This window comes from Vigna unguiculata, chromosome 11, assembly GCF_004118075.2.
Source record: "Vigna unguiculata cultivar IT97K-499-35 chromosome 11, ASM411807v1, whole genome shotgun sequence".
Taxonomy (NCBI): domain Eukaryota; kingdom Viridiplantae; phylum Streptophyta; class Magnoliopsida; order Fabales; family Fabaceae; genus Vigna; species Vigna unguiculata.
This window is the reverse complement of record NC_040289.1, coordinates 29,029,433-29,053,720: the sequence shown is the minus strand read 5'-3', so window position 1 is coordinate 29,053,720 and position 24,288 is coordinate 29,029,433. Positions and strand designations below refer to the sequence as shown.

At 27.2% G+C, this 24,288-nt stretch overlaps 1 protein-coding gene and 1 pseudogene across 1 annotated transcript; both read right to left on the bottom strand.

Moving 5' to 3' along the window:
• Window positions 1-7,307: 7,307 nt before the first annotated feature.
• Window positions 7,308-8,858, bottom strand: LOC114170329 (annotated as a pseudogene).
• A 9,098-nt stretch (window positions 8,859-17,956) lies between these two features.
• On the bottom strand, window positions 17,957-18,698 carry LOC114168689 (glutaredoxin-C9-like). The gene has a single exon (XM_028053595.1). The coding sequence runs from the start codon at window positions 18,560-18,562 to the stop codon at window positions 18,134-18,136; it is 429 nt and encodes a 142-aa protein (XP_027909396.1). The 5' UTR covers window positions 18,563-18,698; the 3' UTR covers window positions 17,957-18,133.
• Window positions 18,699-24,288: the final 5,590 nt, after the last annotated feature.

Here is a 24,288-nt window from a genome sequence, read left to right as displayed (position 1 = left end):
TTTGTTTTCTTTTGGAGTAATTCAAGAATGCAAATAATGTCTTAAATAATGGTTTCTATGGTAAGCATTACTATTTGATAATGAAAAGTACAACTCAAATGTGTGTAGTTATCTCTCAGCTGCTTCATTGTCCAACTCCTGTTTTGTACCCTAAATAGATTTTTTTGCTACCTTGCTTAAATTTGGTAAAGGCTAGCCAATTCTTTTTTATTTTTCCTTTTTCACCTCTCTTCGGTTCCATCCATGTTCTTTTGTTATTAATTTTAAAAGTTATATTTCTCATTTTTCTTTTGTATAAATATAGCTCCTATTAGTTAGAAGGTAGCTAGATATAGAATAATTCGATTCAATCAAATACATCTATAGTATTTTTTTCATTTATAACGTGTCCATTTTAAATTATTTTTTTATCTAAGAACAATTAATAGTAAGTGAAATATGTCTATAGTAAATCATTATTTTCTTAAATTTATTTTTCTCATAATTATTTCTATGCACCTTTATTTTTTTTTAAAATATCTTTTATATATATATATATATATATATATATATATATATATATATATATATATATATATTATCAGCAAAGAAAACTTTATGTTTACAAATTGAGTACTTGGGGTACCAAATCCTTATACGTGATACTTACAATAGGTATTGTAATAGTATGTCCTTTAATTACATTTCTATATCAATCCTACAACGAGTATAATATATTTCAAGCAATTTGGTTATAAGAGAGAAATTTATGTTTTAGCTATTTTGCCAAACAATATGCCTAATACTTTAAATATTGTAGATAATTTATATTACAAAAGATGAGTCAACCTTGTACTATGCCAAATAGTGCATTATATATCTTGAGAAGATTATCCCAAAATTTCACAAAACAACACTTATGCAACACATATTAAAGTATTTTACTCTTTTGCTTTCCTACATTTAGGGGCACTTTATGGTGTAGCATTTTCTTAGTTTTTGTATTGTGTTCTCCACAATACATTAAGTTACTCATGCATAAGATTTTTTATAATTGGAATTATCATGTTTTTATTATGTTTATTTTTATCTTTTATTAGTATTTTTTATCATTACACTTTTTAATAATTATGGGTCTACTAAATAATTTTAGAAAAGATAAGCATTTTATTTTTTATTAGATAATTAAGATTTTATTATATAATTTAGAAAAGATAAGTATTTTATCTTTTATTATATAATGAAAGTTTTATTTAATAAATTGGAAAAGATAATTATTTGGTTTATGTTGTAGATAAGTGAAAATCTCAGAGATTTAAGAAGTTACCAACATAATCAATTATAAATAGAATTGGTTACTTCAATTACAAAGCGTGTCCCGTTAAGAATAACGGCGGTGCAGAAAAGGGTAGAAAAGGAGTACTCGTGGTTGGGAATGCTTCCGCTGGAGGGGGAGTGTACCAATGTGGTTGAAGGGACTCACCTTTGAGGGGGAGATTGTTAGGAATCCAAGTGTGAGTCTAAGTCCCACATTGACCAGAATTGAGAAAATAGAGCACTATATAAGAATAAAGACCCATAAACCCATTGCCTTAAGGTTTTGGGTTGAGAGTGGTGTCAGTGTCTTATGTGGTTAGGCTCAGATCTCATTGGTGTTGTTCTCCCCAGTGAAACCCCCTCTTATAAACCTGACAGTGGATCCATAGAAGCTTGGTGTTGAGAGAAAATGGCTCTCAGTTTTAGTGATTTAATGATGGGATGAAGGTTGTTTGTGGAGCTCTAACAGAGGTTAGGCCAACTCTAGAGAAAGGGGTGTTAGAGGGACCTCTTGGGATGCTCTAGCAAATGGCTAAGAGAAGAAGTATGGCTCAAAAATAATTTTGGCAACATAATTATCATTCTCAAAGTGAGAAATACATGGGGGGACACCTCTACTTATAGAGTAAGGTGTCTCCAAAATTGTCCAAACCTTAAAATGCTAACATGCACCAAAACCCTAAAAATACTATCTTGGTGAAAGAAAGCTTGACATGTGGTAGTCCTCACTCTCACAAAACGAACCACTCATATGTTGCCATGTGAAAAGCTACTTTTTGAAAAGTCTTTCCTATAAGACAATGACACATGTCCACTACCTTTGTAAGAGAACTCTCCATTAAGGGTGAATGAGAGCTTGACATGTGGCAATTCTCACTTTCACAAAACGAAACAGTCATGTGTTATCATGTGGAAAGCTACTTTATGAAAATTCTCTCCTATAAGACAATGACACATGACCACTACCATTGTAAGAGAATTATCCATCAAGGGCTTGCCATATGGCATGTGTGGGATGCCCTTCCTAAGCTAGCTAAATTAACATAATTAAACATCAAAGGATTGCTTAAGCTAGGCGCATATGATGATCCCTACTTAAGCAAGATTGTTTTTAAAATCCTACACTACATGACCCGTAATACAAGACCTTCAAAGGAAAACCTACACTACATGACCCTTAATACAAGGTCTAAAAATGCTCTATGATGGCCCAAGTGAAAAGGAGTTTAGCTTCACCTTGACTAGATATTGCTAACTCTTCTTGAATTTGCTTAGCCATGCATCATGTGATTGGACCATTGGCTAAGGGTGTGCCATCACCTACCCTCCACCACGAGACAATTGAAGCATCTTACAGCAATTTAATTATTATTAGGTCACTTGATAATAATTTAAAAATATTTAAAGTTAAATTACCACAATTTTAAAAATGTAATTTAAACTATCCATATTTTAACAACTATATCCTAACTATCAACATTTTCTATCATATTGCTTAAAACAAATAGACAACATTTTTTGTGTGCTCTCTATTTTTAAGGCACATAAAACTCTCTATACAACAATAAAAAATTGTGGCTTATTTCTATTTTACGCAATGGCTTTTCAGTTGTTGCCCTGTCAGCGTTGACAAATCTATAAGTATGACAAAGATTCATAGTGTATAATATAACATAGAGGGAAACAATGCAATGAAGATGCCACAATTTCATTATTTTGCCTACATTTTCTATGGGCAACATTTAAAAAAATATTTCCTAAATAATCTAACAATTTATATATGTAGCTTTTAGTAGTTTTAAGCCACACTTATATTTTTTTGCCTTTTCAATGTTTAGGCAACAATTTTATACATGTAGGCTATATTAGAGTAGTCTAAAGTGAAAAATGGTGTAGTATTTGAGTAACATGCATGGATCCTAGAACCACATGTGCTCTAAAAAACTACACTAACTTAAAAATAGAGCAAAAAGTGAACTTACTCTGTTTTAGATTTTGATTAGACAAAAGTGTAGATATCTATGTCGTGAATCCATTAGTGGTCTCTGATAATCAAATATATGAAAGATGTGCTCAAAAGGTTAAAAAAATGCAAAAGAAACTTTAGAAAAAGGTTTTCGGAAAGATAATGATTTTTATAAAATATCTATGTATAATTGAACTTTTTATGAATAAAATAATCAAGTTCATCTTTAGAACCACCTTTACTCTTAAACTATTTCTTTAGTCCTTACAATATATATATATATATATATATATATATATATATATATATATATATATATATATATATATATATATATATATATATATATGAATAAAGATATGAAGAGTTAGTATTAAATCAACTGATTTGCAACGATGGATTTATAGTTACATTCATGTTCCTTTTCAAAGAAATACGCTGATGTAAGAGCATAGATTTATAAAAACAGTTTAAAATTTTATCCCCTCTCTACATAGAAGATTTAGGTGGATGAAAGTACACTTTACAATTTTATCCGTGTGCCATTTTCCTATATTAATACCATTATACATTATTTACCATATATAATTAATACTATTGTAATAATACAATATCCTTACAAATTATTATATGTTATTATTATTATTTATTTAATAATAATAATAATTTATAATATATATATATATATATATATATATATAACAATTGATAATAATAAATATTTATTATATGTAGTAATTAATAATTATAATAATAAAAATATTACTAAAATTGAATATTTTTAACTTATTTACAAATTATTTAATTTTATTTTTATTAGAAGGGTAGTTAGGTAATTTTCAAATTTTATCTATTATAATTTTTTTTATCTATCACATTATTCAAATCATTCACTAACTCTCACAAAATTCATCTACAAATTCACTTACTTTACCTTCTAAATTCACTCAAAAAAACACATATTCATCCACTCAAATATATCCAAATTCATCTTCACACTTTTCCCCAAATTCATCCATTCAAAAGAACAAAGCCTAAAAGCAAAAAGAGAAGAGATACTATTTACATTTTATTATGTGAATTTGAGTGGAAAGGGTAGGAAAGAAAAAGGAGTGAGAGGGGGAGAGGGGGCCCTTCACTAAGACAGAAAGAAAAGATGATTTTGTGACATGTATGAGACTTTTACCCATTTAACCCTTATACATATGTTGACATAATAATTCTCATAATTAATGTGCATGTGAGCATAAACGTGGGAGAAACAATGGTTATACCTTAACAGATAATTGATTATGGGTGGTAACATAATTGATTATGTAACGAGACACACTTAGCATGATTAACACTTGTTTTGAAAAACAAAAATGTATTCTATTTGAATTCATTTTGGTCAAGCCCAAAAAGCACAATGTGTTTTTGATTTTACACTTGTGGTTATATTTATATAATAAAACATAATTATATGAATATACTTATCACTCTTTTTACAAAGCTTTTTAAATATTGTGTGAACTTATGACTTAAACGACAACATCATATATTATCATATATTAATGTTTTCACCTTTAGAATATTATAAGCAACTTAACTTAATACCTTATATATATATATATATATATATATATATATATATATATATATATATACCTTTTATACTATAAGATAATTCTTATTTTTGTTGTCATGAAAGTTACACCTATCAAAATGTTTTTATAATATTTTTTTTAAGGTTTTGTTGCTAAAGTTGTACATTAAATATACATAAATATAACTTTTTTTTATTATGTAGTCGTTATAAAGTATATATTTTTATAACAATGATATTATGACTGTTATTTTTTTACTCTCATCCTTTATTCCCTGACATGGCATATTATGGGTCATTGATCAATGTACCACTATCTTTTCCTTTGAAAGAATCAATATCTCACACTAAGTCACGTCAGAGAGTAAATGATGAGAATGAAAAATGGGAGTCAAACAATAATTTTCCATATTTTTAGGTATTGGATGTCATATTACAATTTTTAGTGTTTACAAATCACACAATTCAAAACATAAGCTTCTTATACATAATTTGTATCTCAATTCAATTACCATTCTAGCAAGTGTTTAGATGAGATAGTTGATTCCTATGTTCTCAGTTAACAATGGATGATAATAATGGAAGATATACACAAAAGATTAATATGGTTCAATTAAAGTATTAACACACTATAATCTACATCCACGAAAAAAATTCACCATGAAAAAAATATTACAACTCAAAGCTTCTCTCTTAGTGAACTCTCTTAACTAATATTTTTTTTCTATTATTACAACTAATAGGGAAGTCATGTTAATACTACTTTCACAACTAAGCTCAAAGTGTCAAGCAGGTGAACTCTCATATGAAAAATGAAAGAAGTTATCATTAGATGTAGAATAAATAGTCTAAACCACTAAATACTCTAAAGATAAACACATTGAAGACTTACAAACTAATCAAGAAAAAAGATTTTGAAATATCATACAGTTTAAGAACCTTAACAATATTTTTATTAAGCCAATCTTCATGTTTACAAAAATATTTGGAATATATTTGGAATCAAAGAACCAATTCCATTTTTAGGAATGCAATAATTGATGGTGACAAAGTGTTCACTACAATCTAACTCAAAATATGGTCGTCAATAGTGTATAAAAATCCTAATACAAATGTTTCATAATTTTATTGGTGTTTGTGTCCAACCATGTGTCTACAACCTATGTGCATTTAGTAAATTAGGTTCTTTGGTTAGGTTGTTGGAAGGCTCTTTTCTCATCCCTATATTAGTAGACTAATATATTAACTGATGGGGTGGGGACAAGACTACATTGTTCTTTGTTACAATGGATTTAGAGTGAAATACTACCTATATATTGTGCTTGTGTTTCTTAAGATCATTTTGGAATTAGTATGGTAGGAACCTACCAAGATAGAAGGAAAATGTTTGTAGAGATGGGTTTTTTCTGGATTTGGAACCTATATTGTTGCATAGTCTTTTTGCTCATGATTTCTACGGGAACCAAAATTGCAATAAAAGTGGTACACCAAGTTTCTATTTGATCTCTCCTTTTTTTTTCTTTTGTTATATTAATGTAATTTTGTGAGAAACCAATATTGGAAGACAAAAATGTATGGTTAAGAATTGTTTAGTTGAAGGGAGACATTCCTCTTGGAGGCAAATTTTTTCTTTTTACTTCTTTGTATTTTATTTTATTTTTTGTATTTGGGTTGGGAAAACTTTACTGCTCCTTTTAATATATTTGCTTTTGCTGATAAAAAAAAATGATCTTTAAGAATATTACAATTCAATATATAAATTCTTGAATACATAATTCATATCTTCATTCAACTCCCTTACCACCAAGTGTTTGGGTTAGGTAGTTCTTATTATCTTATGAGTAAAAATCTTGATTTTCACATTACAATCTTTTACTTCTATTTCATTTCTTTTATATGATTTTCTTCATTAATAAACTTCTTATCCTAGTATGAATGTATGCCATCCATTTTTCCTTCTCTCCTCCTTTCACAACTACATTAAGAATGCCACCTAAATCTTTATTTGAATCACTTTTGTTTACATTTTTTGTGCCTAATTTTTTAAAGTTAGAGTTCTATCCATTGCAAGCATCTAGACAAATAGTTAAAAATGTGTAGATACTAAGTTAATCCACCTTCTTTTGAAAGAAAAAAAAAACATTTATCTTTATTTCGCAATTGCTTGATAGAGTGATTGCTTGGTTAATTTACCCACCTTCCATATCTATTCATCATCCTCTACTTTCTCAAATTCTTGATCCTTATCCCTCTCAACACCTTCTCCCACTATTATATTTTCTTTTTCCTCTCTCATCTGTAAATCATATAACGTAAATTACTCAGTTTTCACTATTGATTTAGAAACAACACATTTAAGCAAAGTATAACATCTTTATCATACATAAAGAGAACGTGAAAAATAAATAATAAACAAAAAATTTTAATGATATATTTCAATAAGAACATGGTACAAATAGTTTAATGAGCGTGAATCAACTTTTGAATATTGTAAGGAAGGCATAATTGAGTTCCACTAAAACACTCATTTACATGTATTTTATTGGTAGCTTCAGTAGGGTGAGCAAAGTCAAAAAAATAATATTCATTCCGGTTTGCACAAGGTTTCCCTCCTTGGACACACGAGTCAAAAATATTTTTGAACCCTGAAAGCATAATAAAAAAATATCAGTTATGATCATAGAGGAATACAAAAAACTCACGAACTTCTTAATTCCTTTTTTTTCAAGAGATTAATGGTAGATGTTGTTTACCAAATTTTTCAGGGGAATTTCTTATTTTCTGGGAGAAGTTGTAATTATCCAAATTAACGAATAGTGAATGTGGGAGTTGGGTTTGCATCTCTTGTAGCTTCCCAGGAAGTTTATCTGAGTAGGGTTTAACCTTTTGATTCATATCTTCATTGCATTTTTGGGAATATGGTGTCCTTATAATAATTGTTGGTGTGCATCCAATTTGACCAATTCTACTTACCACAAACTTTCGAGCTCCAAGGTCATAAACTCTCTGGGGGGGAAAACGAAGGTGAAGTATTCAATTTGTTTCTTGGAAGATCATTGTCCACACTTAAGGTGAAGTATTCAATTTGTTTATCTAAAGATAAACAATCTCCCTTCATCAAAAAATAAAAATATCATGAGAAATAAATTGAAAGGAAATTTTTTATTTGAGTTAAATATATTTTTTATCCTTGAAACTATTTTTAAAACTTATATTTCTTTATAAACTAAACATATACCTATTTTGTTCATGTATTTTATGAAAGTTATGTAAAAAAGCATTTCGAATAAACAACACTTAAACTCTTTATCATATGTTAAATGCAGTTCCACAATGGACTACAATATAACTTCCATGTATCCGTTGCTGGAAGGATTTTACGTAACTTTCATTAATCGTAGAGATGGAATACATATACAACTTTTAATGACGAAACATATTTTTTTTAAAATAGTTTGAAGTCAAAAAATATATTGAATCATTTTATTTATTTATTTTGAATCTTACTGATCTAGTTGAATTCAAGATTCCACATGAGCCTGATGCATAGTTAATTCCAGTGACTACTTGATGTCTTTGAGACTTGGGCACACCCAAGTATGGAGGCGGCATTGGCAAACCCAATCTAATTGCTACAAAAGACAATACATGCATAAAATTCCTAGTAATATTATTTTTCATGTTTACATGGAAACACAAAACATCAAACAAACAAAGACAAAAATAATGTTTCAAAAGAAAGGTGAAAAAGTTACCAAGAATATCAGCAATTGTTTTGCCATTGCTAAACCTTCCTGTGGAACAATTATTGAAGTCAATTCCATAGGGAAATTTATTTGCCTTGGCAAGTGTCTTGAGATTGTTGTTGTTACCAGCGTCTACGGTTGAATCACCAAAAACATAAAGAGCTGGAACAATCTTCTTTCTAGAATGTGAGGCATCAGCCAAGAATGCAAATTGCTGGATTATGAGTATGGAAATAACCCAAAGTTTTTTTAAGCTTATTTCCATTTTGTTTTCTTCTGGAGTAATTCAAGAATGCAAATAATGTCTTAAATAATGGTTTCTATGGTAAGCATTACTATTTGATAATGAAAAGTACAACTCAAATGTGTGTAGTTATCTCTCAGCTGCTTCATTGTCCAACTCTTGTTTTGTGCCCTAAGATTTTTTGCTATCCTTTCTTAAATTTGGTAAAGGCTAGCCAATTCTTCTTTATTTTTCCTTTTTCACATCTCTTCGGTTCCATCCCTGTTCTTTTCTTATTAATTTTAAAAGTTATATTTCTCATTTTTCTTTTGTATAAATATAGCTCCTATTAGTTAGAAGGTAGCTAGATATAGAATAATTCGATTCAATCAAATACATCTATAGTATTTTTTTCATTTTATAATCTGTCCATTTTAAATTATTTTTTGATCTAATAACAATTAATAGTAAGTGAAATATGTCTTTAGTAAATCATTATTTTCTTAAATTTATTTTTCTCATAATTATTTCTATGCACCTTTATTTTTTTAAAAATAACTTATATATATATTTTTTATATTTACAAATTGAGTACTTGGGGTACCAAATCCTTATACGTGATACTTACAATAGGTATTGTAATAGTATGTCCTTTAATTACATTTCTATATCAATCCTACAACGAGTATAATATATTTCAAGCAATTTGGTTACAAGAGAGAAATTTATGTTTTAGCTATTTTGCCAAACAATATGCCTAATACTTTAAATATTGTAGATAATTTATATTACAAAAGACGAGTCAACCTTGTACTATGCCAAATAGTGCATTATATATCTCGAGAAGATTATCCCAAAATTTCACAAAACAACACTTATGCAACACATATTAAAGTATTTTACTCTTTTGCTTTCCTACATTTTGGGGCACTTTATGGTGTAGAATTTTCTTAGTTTTTGTATTGTGTTCTCCACAATACATTAAGTTACTCATGCATAAGATTTTTTATAATTGGAATTATCATGTTTTTATTATGTTTATTTTTATCTTTTATTAGTATTTTTTATCATTACACTTTTAAATAATTAAGGGTCTATTAAATAATTTTAGAAAAGATAAGCATTTTATTTTTTATTAGATAATTAAGATTTTATTATATAATTTAGAATAGATAAGTATTTTATCTTTTATTAGATAATGAAAGTTTTATTTAATAAATTGGAAAAGATAATTATTTGGTTTATGTTGTAGATAAGTGAAAATCTCAGAGATTTAAGAAGTTATCAACATAATCAATTATAAATAGAATTGGTTACTTCAATTACAAATTCAAGTATAAATTTCAAGCTCAATCCAGTTTTGAAAGTCCTTAAATAGAAGGCTCAATAGAGTTAAAAATAAACCACCCATTTTGGGGAACCTCCCCTTTTGGGAGAGAGAGGGAACTTGATCTTTTGGAGGGAGAGGTGCAACGGCGGACCAATGAAGGGACACGGGGAGCCGTGACGCCCCCAACTTTTTTTGAAATTTTTTTATTTATGTTATATGAAAATTATTTTATTTTTTATTTTTTAAATTATGTATAAGAAATTTTATTTTTTGGAATTTTTTAAATAATAAAAGTATATATCGGAAAATAAGAATTAAAATATGTATCTTTTTATTTATTTTACAAAATATAACATTTAATGCTAATAAATAATAAAGTATAAAATTAAATTTAATAAAAAATAAACAAATTTATTAAGATATTTTTTATTTTCTCTCTCACTGTTTTTTGAGTTTCTCATATATTGTACCTACTTTAGACTTTTACTTGTTTTCATTTTCTTTTGTTTATGAAGAAGAAAAGAAAGTTGAACACAAATTCATTATTTTATGCTCTAATTTTTGTATGCTTTCTTCTATTATTGAAGAAATAATTAATTCTGTTTTTCTCAATTGATAGTGAAATATTAGTTTAATAATTAATATTATTTTTTATCTCATGAGCATGTGGTATATTCATTTTTATAAATATAGAAGAAAAAGCAATGCACTAAGTGTTTTTTAATAACTGGTTTTTAATTGTGACTTGATTATCATATATTTTTCTTTTATTAATTACGTATCGCAATTTTTATTTAGATTATGATAAATTATCTTTTAGTATTTTTTTTAAAACAAAGTATATTGATGAAGAAATAAAAGAATAAATTAATTATTTAAAAGTTGTAAAATGGAAGCTACCGTGAGGAAGAAAATAGAAAAAATCAATCTTTGACAAAAATAGAAAGTCAATTACATCTACTTGATTGATTTTTTAATCCATCTCGTCTTATTTTAACTCTTCTTGTTTCTACAACTATATTAGAAAGATAATTTTCTACAATGAAAATTATCAAAATAAGATTGTAAAATAAAACGGAAGATGAATTTTTTTGCTGACGGTATGATTATTTACATTAAAAACAAAATATAACTAAAAATTTTAGTATTGATTCAATTATTATTGAGTTCAATAATCTTATGGATTCATAATTAAATATATAAATTTTAAGTGTATTTTGGCACCCCCACAAATATTGAGCAAGATCCGCTAGAGGTGTATTCTAGAGGCTAGAAGCATTCATCATTATTTTTTTTCTAGTGTTCAGAATGTATACCTTTATTCACAAGGGTTTGACTTAATGTATCTTAATTCATTGTGATTTATGCTATTCAATATATTTCTTTTCCATTACTCTTGTGTTATATTACCATTCTTGACTGCATGAATTGAATTCTTGCATATTTATGGGTATCTAATCATTCGACACGATGTTAAAACCTATAATAGAATAGAATAACTAATTGATTGTGTATCTAGACATAGAGTACATCATTGATCATTCCTAACATCCAAATTTAAAGCTTAATGCAAAATTTTAATAAGAAAAGGTCTAAGACATTAGGATTTTTACTAATAAGTTTAGACTTGTCTTTAACGCATTAGGACTTGTTAGATAGTGGTATGAATGCTAGAGTAGGGTTTAGAGGTATATTATTTAATGTTTTTACATTGAATTAGATCATGAAACCCAACCTTGGTGAAGTCTCTACCATATATTTTAATTTCATAAATTTAATTTTCTTTCTATAATTCTGAATTATTTTATAAACAAAAAATTAATATTTTCATTACTTTAAAGTTCTTGGCCTTAATTAGTAAATAAACATAGTTTTTTTCTAAATAACACGACTCTCTTGGGAAAATGATCTCTCAACTTATCCACTCTATTACATGTACGATTTGGTACACTTGTCCATTTTTGTAAAATGTTTTGGACACCATTGTCGGGAATTGGCGTTTTTTTTAGTCAATTGTGTTTTATTTCCCAAGTTTGACTTAAATTGTTTATATATTTTTCTTTCTATTTTTATGTATAATTTAATTTTTATATAAATTAATTGTTACTATTAATATGTACCTTCTAGTGTTTCCTTATTTTATATAGGTGAGATAGAGAAATAGCATACCAAAAGCACCAACCAAGTGTAATAATAAAAGCATCGAGCTAAAAGACTTTAAAGAAGTGCTTATCGGCAGACAACTCATTGTGTTCTAAGTTTTTAAGTATTTTTCTAAGTTTATTTTTTATTTAAATTTTATTTTTCTTTATTGTTTTCTTGTTTGGTAGTATTTTAATTTGTGTATGGAAATGCTTAGTTATTAAATTGTTTCTGAACTTGTTCTAATCATGTCTTCAAATTTTATGATTTGAATGTTTGGATGGTCAACTGAGTTAGAATATGTTTTAGCAAGGATTTTCTTGTCTAACAATTGCACATATTTTGAGACAACTTATGGCAAACATAGATTGTAACAATTTGGTATGTTTGTATTTAGTCAATCCTTGTTCAGTGTGAGAATATGACCAGAATTTTTGATATTTGAGTGTGGAAACATCTGAGTGTTGTGAGCTTTAGAGTAGAGAGCTATGTGGAAAGTAGCTATTACCATGAAAATGATTTTTTCCTGATTCTTGTTAATATAATCACATAAATGGTTAGGGGAGATAAAAGCAATTATTTATGATTCATGTGTTTAAAGCTACTTGGACAAATAATCAATCCTGATGTGTTAATCATATGTTGTTAACCTTTTTTAGCCTAATTATTTCATTCTTTTACCTTTAGCCTTTAGAGAAAAAATATCTTGTCCCACGCCTTAGCCAAGAAGAACAAGTTAATATTGAGTAAAATAAAGGTATGAAATCATATCAAATTGGGGAAGAGCATAAACATCTTACCAGGGTATGAGATTGGATAAGTTTGGTGTAGAGTATTAATACCCTACTACAAAAAAGTAAATTTCATACATACATACATACATACATACATACATATATATATACCTTCATTTGTATCTCCAAGATATTTTTTGTCTTATTATAACTTTTGTGCGTTATGTTCAAATGATGTATGCCAATTAAATATTTTTTATGTCTCAATTTGAATATTTCTACTCTTTTCAAATATTTTTATTTATTCTATATCTTTTTTCACGTAAAAATATTTAACACTCTCAATTTAAGTGTTCAATAGTGCAAGTCTTTCATTTACTAGGTTATATAAAACATTTATCTTCTTTATTCTATTATTATCAATTTTTGTTTCATTTGACGAACTCTTTTGATATTTGAACAAGTTTTCTTAGATATCTAAGGTATTTTTCATCTTATCATACCTTTAATTATAATTTTATTTTCTTTTGTATGATTTGATTCAGTGGTATGTCAAATTGTATCTAAAATACACATTTGATAATTGTTTTAATATTTTTATTTGTTATTTATTTTTATCATGTAGAATACTGTTTTGATAGTTTTTATAATTGATTTTAGGTGTATATGTTCTTAGAGGCTAGGTAGTGCTTGGTGAAACCACAACTACTCATGTGCGTGAACACACACTTCAAAGGCTAGGTAGTGTTTGGCAAGGCCCAAAATATTGATGTGCCTGAGCAAATGGCTCAAGATGATATACAAATATATGTAGCATTTATATATGTGAAAGGCCTTATAAAGCCTTGATTAGTGGTTAAAATCTACTTATGTATGTGCGTTCTGGGTAGGGATGACTATATGTGTAGTGGTGTAGACAACATAAGATGAGGGTTGTAAAAGGATTATCTTGACTTTAATAGTTTCTTAATACCATATCGAGAAGAGTGGTTATATGGTGAGAGTGATAGGAGGTTCCAATGGATCAGATAGTCACACACAATTTACCTTGTTAAAAGGGGAATTGGGTTGGTGGTTCTCCCAATTCTTGTCTAACAGAACAACTGGTAAGGTTGTTACTCCTTAAATTTTGTTGGGCTGACAGAACCATTGGTAAGGCTATTGATAGGTGCATGATCCTAGTTGTCTAGTCCTTGGTCTTAGTCTTCCAAAAGTGAGTCTTGTTTTTTGTGCATGGTATGAGTACATGTTGTGATGCGTGATGATGTAGATGAATAGATGTTTATGATGCTTAAAAGCATGGATGATCAAGGTGATAGAGGTTCCATAGTGATACTACATTTGTATGTATGTTTGTTGTGATGCTAATCTTTTTAAAAGTTAGATTATCCATGTGTTTGTGGTTTATGGTTTCCATTTGCAATGACCATGTTGGCACATGTGAGCAAAAAAAATAACAAGTGTCGAGGATGTTGTGCGGTAAAGACAATAACAAAATGTTCCTTTAGGGTGTGTTCACTTGGGGGAATGAATTTGGGAGAGAGTGTGAAGATGAATTTGTATGGATTTGGGTAGATGAATTTGTGTGTTTTTTTGAGTGGATTTAGAGGGTAAAGTGAGTAGATTTGGAGATAAATTTTATGAAAGTTAGGGAAAGATTTGATTGATATGATGGATAAAATAAATTGTAAAAATAGATAGATTTAAAAAATTACCAAAATACCCTTAATGAAAAAAAGAGAATAATTTTGTAATTTAATGTTATAAAAATAATTATAAATAATTAATACGATTTAAAAGAAATATTAAAATTATATAAATTTTAAAATAAAATAAATTTTTTATGAATATAAAAAAAATATACAAATATATATATATATATATATATATATATATATATATATATATATATATATATATATATATATATATATATATATACACACGAAACTCTGTTTTTCCATCATCACGAACTTAAATTTCTTTTTTTATCACGAATCATGAATTTGAATCAGTTTTATTATTATACAAAGAGGGATATAAAGGTAAAATGATGAATAATGTACGCAAATCTTCACAGTTTGAAGCGGATGGATCTTTGGTATTATCTCGCAAATCCATCACTGCAATCAATCACAAATCATCTCTATCGAACACAAAATAAATTTTATATCCATCTCTCCAAATCAGCTTATTTATTGAATCTCTTCAAACGAATACACCCTTAGTATAGTTAGAAATTTTTAATACAAGGTCATGTTTATTCCTCCAAAATACTTTATGTATAAAACTTGTTTCTATTTTATAAAACTTTTATGTTTGTTAAGGAATGAATATAGTTGTATAAAGCTTGTTTTAGAAGATATTTGTTTAGTTCAAATAAAATTATTTATTTGATCTTATAATGAATATATAACTTCAATATTAAATACTCTATCTTCTTAGATAATTGTTTTATTTCTTATTATTATTGTATTTGACATGTATGTATAAAATATTGCTAGTTCAATTAAATAAACCAAGATTGATATAAAAACTTAGTTTATTTTATTACTGCATATTTTTTCTTATGAGTATTGATGTTTAGTAAACCTTGCTAGGAAAAATCACTTTATCTTATTATATAAGTATTTAATTGTTAGGATTTTAAATTGTGTGTATAAGAACTTATGAATTTCAGTGTAAATAGAGCAAGTTGTAAAATTACCATTAAAATATTTTTAAAAATTTAATACTTTTAAAAATTTAAATATTTTTTAATTGTAAAATTACCATTAAAATAAATAAAAATTATTTACAATAAAATTATAAAAATTATTTATATTTAATTTTATAATTATAATAATAACAATAATAATAATTTTATTATTTTTTATTATCTTAAAAATACAATAATAAAATTAATTAATTTTATTCTAACTTTGTTAATGATTAAACTAATTAAATATATGTTTAACGTTTATTAATTTTTGTATATTTTTAAATAAAATATTAATATTAATATATACTTAATTTTGAGATGAGTCTTTAATTATTTATTTATTAATTTTAAAAGTCAAAAGTATTTAATAAAAGATTATCTATATATTAATATTAATTTGTTATTTAATAAATACATATGACAGTTATTAAAATATAAATATATAATTAATTTTTAAAAATTCAAAACGAAACTAATATTTATATATTAAAATTATAATATTTTAATTGAACTAAAAAAATGAAATATCAATAATAATTGTATTCAAAGAAATTATTTAATTTTTTATTTATTTAATATTTAGTTATTTTTCTTTCATAATTTATCTTTTTAAAAGTATTATTTCAAATCGAGCTGACATTTTTTTCTAATATTTTAAGTTAAAATATTATCTTTATGCATTGAGAATCCAAAATATATCATTTTTATTTTTTTGTCCAACATCTTCCATTAATATAAACTCAAGAAAAATGATTCCCTAAAAAGTAAAGTATTTATAATATAAAGAATTAAATATATATATATATATATATATATATATATATATATGATTTGTTGTTAATTATTTCAAGTGTCACAAAGATTTGTTGTTAAACTATATCTGTGATTTGATTTTTGTTAATTATTTAATTCGTTGCTTTTTTATTTTTTTTATCTTTTCTGTAATTCTAGTTAAGAAATTCTAGGGAAATTTCAATTTTAGTTTAATCCTAAATTTTCAAACATTTATTTTTATTTTTAATTTTACATGTTAATTGACTAATTTAAGTTTTAATAACATTGTAAATAAATATGTCGGAATCAAATTAAAAAAAAAACTGGAAAATTAAAAGTTATAATTTTTTTTACAATATGATATTGAAATAAAAAATAGAGAAATTAAAATGATGATCCAAGCTTAGAGGGGATCAAGTAATTTAAAATGATGAATTCAAAGTTTTTTTATTTGCTTACCTACACTTGCACCCTCCAAAAATGGCTGAAGTCAAAAATGGAAGCTTCCTTGTAGCAGTACAGCACAAATAGAAAAAAAAAATGTGACAGAATGAAAAAGGCCACTGTAATCAATAGTTTATTTCTAACCTACCTCATCACAATCTTTTGGGTATATGTATTTAAAGTCACAACAAATATATGAATATGTATAATCATCAACAACGTAAATCAATCAACTGTGTTAAATACTGTAAAAGAATATTGATGATAATTCTATCATATGACATATAAAGAAAATATATGTAGACTTTACGTAATATATTATTAAAATTTATATAGTTATTATTTTTTATTATAAATATGAAATTCTTGTTATTTAGAATGTCGTTTTATTTATAAATTAAAAAAATAATAAGAATATAATTTCATTAAAATAGTTATACACTAAACCTCCAAACAGACAAAGTATTAAAGAATGAAATTAATATATTTTATTATTTTTTATGATATTAACCCTAGAGTTTGAAAACTAAACAATAATAGCTGATATTGATATATATATATATATATATATATATATATATCAAACAATTTATATTTTTTTTAATTAATAACCCATCTATCACGTATAATAATTTTTTTAATCTTATTCATAATAATAGTAATAATATATTAAATTGATAAACTATTAATGTGAAATGTGTTTAAATAATATTGTAAAAACGATTTCAAAACTTATTTATGAATTATGAACTTAATTTACAGACAAACATGAGTGATATGAACACTTTTTACGTTAAAATGACAAATAATTTGAGATGTTGATCTGTCACTTTGGTATATAAAAATTTAGTAGTTAAATGATTTCGACTTCGAAGTATGTGCATATACATATAAGTACAAAATCTGTTATCTGATGACGCGTCATTTTATTTTGTTGTATTCTATCATAACTTTAACCATTAGTCTAATGGGAGTCCCCTCCACTGTAAGTAAACAACTCTGCATTTCTGAAACATCATATGAAATTTCTGAACTTTCTGTATCAAATTCTAGACATCGAAAAACACAATTTTTTTCATTACATTATTTTTTTCTTTTTTTTTCCCAAAGAGAAGGAATCAAGATGTACCCAAAATGAACATATATTAATGAATAAGAAAAAGGAATTAAGTAAGAAAGAAAATGGAAAAAACTAAAGCCATAGAGCTCGTGCTTCTTTGAGTATCGGAACCAATTCCCCAGAAATATGAGTGGCCATAAGACGATCCAATCCACCAAACAATTTCCCACCAATAAAAACTGCAGGAAACTGCATGCTGTTTTCGTTGCTACCCACAATTGCTTCCAACTCTCTAATCACAGCCACTTCGTCCTTCTCCTCAACCTCATGCATGGCGGGGTTCACCCCAAGACCCAGAAGCAACCGCTTCACCACGTGGCTCATGCAGCAACCGCGCCTGGCGAAGACTATAACCGCGTTCTCTAAGACCATGTTTGACACCATTTTGGTTGAAACAAAGGAAGTGTTATTAGTGTTGTTGATAGAACTAGTGAAGTGAGTGGTGGTGGGGGAAGATGAGATGAGAGGTTGCCATGACCTATAAGGAATTGCTTGTTGCATGATGTTTTACTTTTGAGGAAATTAATGATTGGTAGAGAGAGAAAACAAGAACAAGAAGAAGAAGTAGAAGAAGAAATGAAGATGTTGTGTGAGTTTGAGGTTGTTGGATTTTGGCTATGGAGGGTGAATATAAATGGGGAAAGGAAGAGAGAGTGGGGTGAGTTGTTGATGATTTGAAAGGGTCATTAGCTTGTAACGTCAACGACAAATAAGGTTATTATTATTATTTTATTTTCTAAGTTTCTAAGATTACGCGGTGTTATTTGGTCGTCTCACGTTTGAGGTTATGTCACTTCATATATATTTTTTTCTTAATTTTATTTTCTACGTCGTGGTTTTGGACGGCCATCCCCACCTGGCCCTTTTGCAACATCCCACTCTGCAAAACACTGCTGCCAGTGTTGGACTAAATGCTCTGCAACATTTTCCTCCCATGTGTATCATTACATTTAAATAAAATAGAAAAATGCAACTAAGAATATAATATTATAAGTCATTCGTACTTGAATCAAGGAAGAACAAATGAGGAAATTATTTAAACATTATAAAATAATTCATTTAGTGATTTTTAAGACACTTTCATATATACTATGGATTAAGTGTCAAGTTAGATATTTAAAGTTAGATATTTAGAGATGGTCTAATAATTATTTAATCAATAGTAAATTTTTAGAAAGTATTTTATTGGTGTCAATATTATAGATATAAAAGAGTCTAAAATAACAAACATATAGATCAAATAAATTAATTTCGATTGACTTGAAAATTAAGATTTATTTTATTAATATTTTTTTATAAAATTGATATTATACTTAGTTATCTCTGGATGTGCAAAACTATAAATATATAAATAAAGCTGCTAGCTAAGTATAGTTTTCTTGATGATATATAAATAAATTTGTTTGAAGAGAATTAATGTTACTCTGATAATTACTGTAATACATACTATCTTAAAACAATAATAGAAAGATGGAAGATGGTAATAAGATGAATTGAAATTGTGGGAGGAAAACAATAGAAAAAAGACGTGAAGAAGTGCATAGCGAGACACGTTATTAACAAAGGAAAGCGACAACTTATGCGTCATAGGCCCGTGGCATGACATAAGGGTGTGGGACCCACCACGTGGTAAGATTAAGTTCTATCCACTAATGACGTCATATATTGTTGTCTACCATCCGGACATGACATGGTCATACCCAAACTATTATATCCTGTTAAAAATAATTATTAATTAACCTTATTTTTATATATATGTATAATCTTATACCAATTATTTATTTACTTATTTCAGTGATATTTCATAATCAATAAAAAATTGTATTTATTTTATTTTTCAAAATTATTGTAATGAGTTGTTTGTGGAATATAAATAGATTTAATGCATGTATAAAATACATTTAATGCATTTTTTATTATCAAGTTAACTCAATCATAAAAAAAATTTACAACAACTATTTTCTATTTAAAACCTATATAAAGTCATTTAGAAAAAGTAAACAAAACTCATTAAAATGTTTTCAAAATTTTGTATGCTTCGAACAAATTTTATAAGAACATTGTTTATGTTTATCTCTAACATATTAGAAGTTAGTGTCCAATCTTGTAAACATGAGAAGACATTATCACTCTTTATGATAAAAAAATGGTCTTTAAAATTTTCTCCTTTTAAAAATTAGACTAAACAAAAAAAATCAATTTCTTTATGATAATAGCATATAAATAGAATTGATAAAGAAAAAATTGTACAAAGTATTTCATACTAGTTAAGATAAAACGATTCTATGTCCAGTTGTTAATCTCTCCTAAAAGAGAGATCAACCAAACACTAAAATAAACTGAATATTACAATCAAGTAAGAACAATTTAGGAAAGAAAACACATCTCTTAAAGTTCCAAGCAATGAAAGACATCTCCTTGAATCCACTAGGGATGAACATCTATTTTGAGTCACACAAATGATGAACAATTTTACCTAGCACCAACAGGAACACTTTATTACCTAAGATCACACTTTGTGAAATTTACATGCTCCACCCACACTATGTTTCTCAAAAGCTTTTCATAGAGATTTCTCATGTACTCAAACTTCTCAAACTTCTCTTACTTCTTCATGAGAATTTGCCTCTTTATTTATAAAAGTTATTTTCGAAATTAGGGTTAGAATATGAAAAACTAATTTATAACTACAACTAATAATCGATTATTATAAGCAAAAATTGATTATTACTGTAACATTTTTTGAAAATATTTTTTCTCAAGTGATAATTGATTATCACTATATAAAAGGATTGTTTTCCCTTAAGTGTTTCAATATTGCTGCTTGGATTATGTCTGTTGATTCTTGATCTACTAATTTCACTATCTTAATTAGGATACATAGATTACATGGCTTAAAAAACTTAAATTATAAGTCTTTAATGTAACTCTTGAATCCAAACATTCTTTAAGTCTTCAACACTTCTCTATAAATATTCATCATCATCAATAAGACTTCAAATTTTCTTCATTTATCATCATCATCATCATCATCAAAACATTACTTGTCTTCAAGATTGAGAATAAGATATTCATCTTCTTCTTTAATCAACAATCTCCCCCTTTTTTTATGATGATCAAAATATCTTGAAGTCTTTTTTTATTTCTTACGCTTAGAGTTCTTTAACATTCAAAAGAGAGAGTTAAGCATATCATGATAAGATAAACCACAATCACTTATATTTATTTTTCCCTTAAGCATTCAAAGGTTAACTTACCATTTTAATCACAAATGCTTTTGAATTTTCTCCTCTTTTTTATCATAATAAAAAAAATAGGTTAATAGATAAACCCCCTACATGTAATATTCCCCCTTTTTGATAGAAACAAACCTTTCTAGAAAAAGTATTCCCCCTAAATTTAGGACTCCCCTTAAATGTAAATTGATTCTAAACAACAAAGAAAATAAAAGTTTATCAAAGAAGGAAAGGTAAAAAAAATCTCCAACAAACTAGTTTGCATTTATGAAGTATCTAATTAACATTGGTCTAAATTTTAAAAAACTCAACCAAACAGTCAAAATATTTAAAAATTGCACCCAGCTTGGCAAGATAATCGATTATGACTAATGATAATTAATTATTTACTCATTCTAAAAAAATCAGAAATATGTTTATTCGGTAATAATCGATTATAGGATCAAAGAATCAATTATTCCAGGAGTTAATCAAATTCTGAACAATGGTGAATAATCGATTGTTGCTTGAAATTATCGATTATTGTCGAAACAACTAAAAAGTTATTTCAATTTAATAATCGAATATCAAGTGGTGATTTTTGAAAAACCAGAAAAAGTAATTTCAATATTAAGTTGTGATTTTTGAAAAACCAGAAAAAATGATGATTTTCACAATCTAAGACACAATAATAATATGTAATATGCCTAAGTCTTTTCTAAGAAACCAAAAGTTTAGTGAATATATTGGGTCTTGAACATCTAAAGAGACTTCCTTGATTTTGAAATAACCTACAATGTAGAAAAAAAAATTGGTTTCCAAAAACTTATTTAGGTTAGAAACAAGTTAGTTAATTGTAGGGACCCAAGCATATATTCCATTTGGAACATCAAAATGTTTAATTCTACATTTTTTAGATGTGTGTCTCTTTTGCATACAATAGAAACATGTTATACAATTAATATTCCTAGAATAAGACTTGCATTTTTCTACCCATATCCTACGCAATCTTCTACTCTCATCATCCTTAGCAACTTTCTTAATTTTATGAAAAACCTTTTTCTTAATTTCTTTTTCAGCATTTTTTAACTTTAGAAGCATTAACAAGAGATTTTTCAAGATTACTAATTTTTAATTCATGTTCCTTGCAATATTCACATTCAACATATACATTTCTACCATCCTCTAAAATTGATATTTTGCTTTTTAAAATTTCTTCTTCTTCCAAAGATTTTTCAAAATTCTTTTGCAAAGATTTATATTCTAATTTTAATTTACTATGTGCAAAATTTAATTTTTCCGATTCATAATATAATTCTTGAAAAGCATTATATAGTTCATCATAATTTTCATTATTATTATTAACACTTACTTGGCTTCCAGAAGATTTGTGATCAACCATTAAGCAAATATTTGCTTCTTTATCTACGTTAGTAAATCTTGATGAAGAGCTTGAATCGTTCTCCTCCCATTTATTTTTCTTGAAGAACTTTTTGCCCTTCTTCTCTTCACTCTTTTTAGCATCTAGGCAGTCGCCTTTACGTGTCCTACTTCTTCACACTTGTAGCATATAAAATTAGAGGAGGATCCTTGATTCTCCTTTTTACTATTCTTGAATTTTTCTTTACCATTTCCCTTCATGAACTTGGTGAACTTCTTTATCATGAGATTCATATTCTCATTGTTAGAGTCATCATCTTCTTTGGGACTCTTGCTATTGAAAACCTCGGATTTAAAAGCCAGATTATTTTTCCTTCCTTGATCTTCTTCTTCATTCAACCTTCCAAGTTCAAGCTTATGCTTTCTTAGTTCACCAAAAAGAGTCGTCATAGACATGGTTGCAAGATTTTTAGATTTCATGATGGCCATGACCTTTGGCTGCCACGTCCTATTCAAAGATTTCATAATTTTAATATTTAATTCATCAATATCAAAGGTTTTACCTAAACTAGAGAGATGATTGACAATGTGTGTGAAACGTTGCTGCACGTCATAGATGTTTTCGCCTTGTTGCATCCAGAACATGTCATATTCCCGAATCAATGAGTTCTTTCTTGCACGTTCTATATCGTATGTGCCTTCATGTGTTACTCTTAAAACTTCCCACATCTCCTGAGCCCTCTTACACATAGAGGTCTTATAAAATTGATTAAGGGTTAAAGTAGATGAAATAATATTTCGAGCTCTAACATCAAATTGAGCCATTTTGTTTTTCCCAACATTCCACTGAGAAAAGGGTTTTGGTTCCTGCACATCATTCACATTTATAGTAGGCAAAAATGAACCATTTAAAATTGCATCACAAACACCTCTATCAACATACTCCAAAAAAATATGCATTCTTACTTTCCAAAAGGGATCATTTTCCCCGAGAAACAAATGGGATTTATTAATTAAAGCACCATCAAGAAAAGTTTGAGTTTGTTCAACCATTTTCGAAAAATTTGAATTACTACCAAAGCAAGCTCTAATACCAATTGTTAATTAGAATTATTGCATGGCGGAATATTTGTGATTGGACGAAACCAAGAGGGGGGGATGAATTGGTTTCTTAATAAAAATTGTGCTTTAAAATTTTTCCCTTTTTAAAATCAGACAAAGCAAAAAAAAAAACTCAATTTCTTTATGATAGTAGAGATAGCTAAAATTTCAAAAGGTACTTTATACTGGTTCACTCTTAAAAGAGAGATTAACGAAACATTATAATAAAATGAATATTACAATCACAGTAAGAACAATTTAGGAAAGAAATAACCTCTCTTAAAGGCACAAGAGATGAAAGACACCTCCCTTTAATCTACAAGTGATGAACTCCTCCTTTGAGTCACACAAAGGATGAACAACTTTACCTAGCAACAACAACTTCACCTTATCTTCTTCTAAGATCACAATTAGTGAGATTTACACGCTCTACACACACTAGGTTTTTCAAACCTTTTCACAAAGAGTTCTCAAGTACTCAGACTTCTCTAACTTCTCCTACTTCTTCATGAGAACTCCCTCCTTTATTTA

Coding starts and splice junctions, on each gene's coding strand:
- LOC114168689 (XM_028053595.1), bottom strand. CDS start 18,562: ATGCAACAAGCAATTCCTTATAGGTCATGGCAACCTCTCATCTCATCT.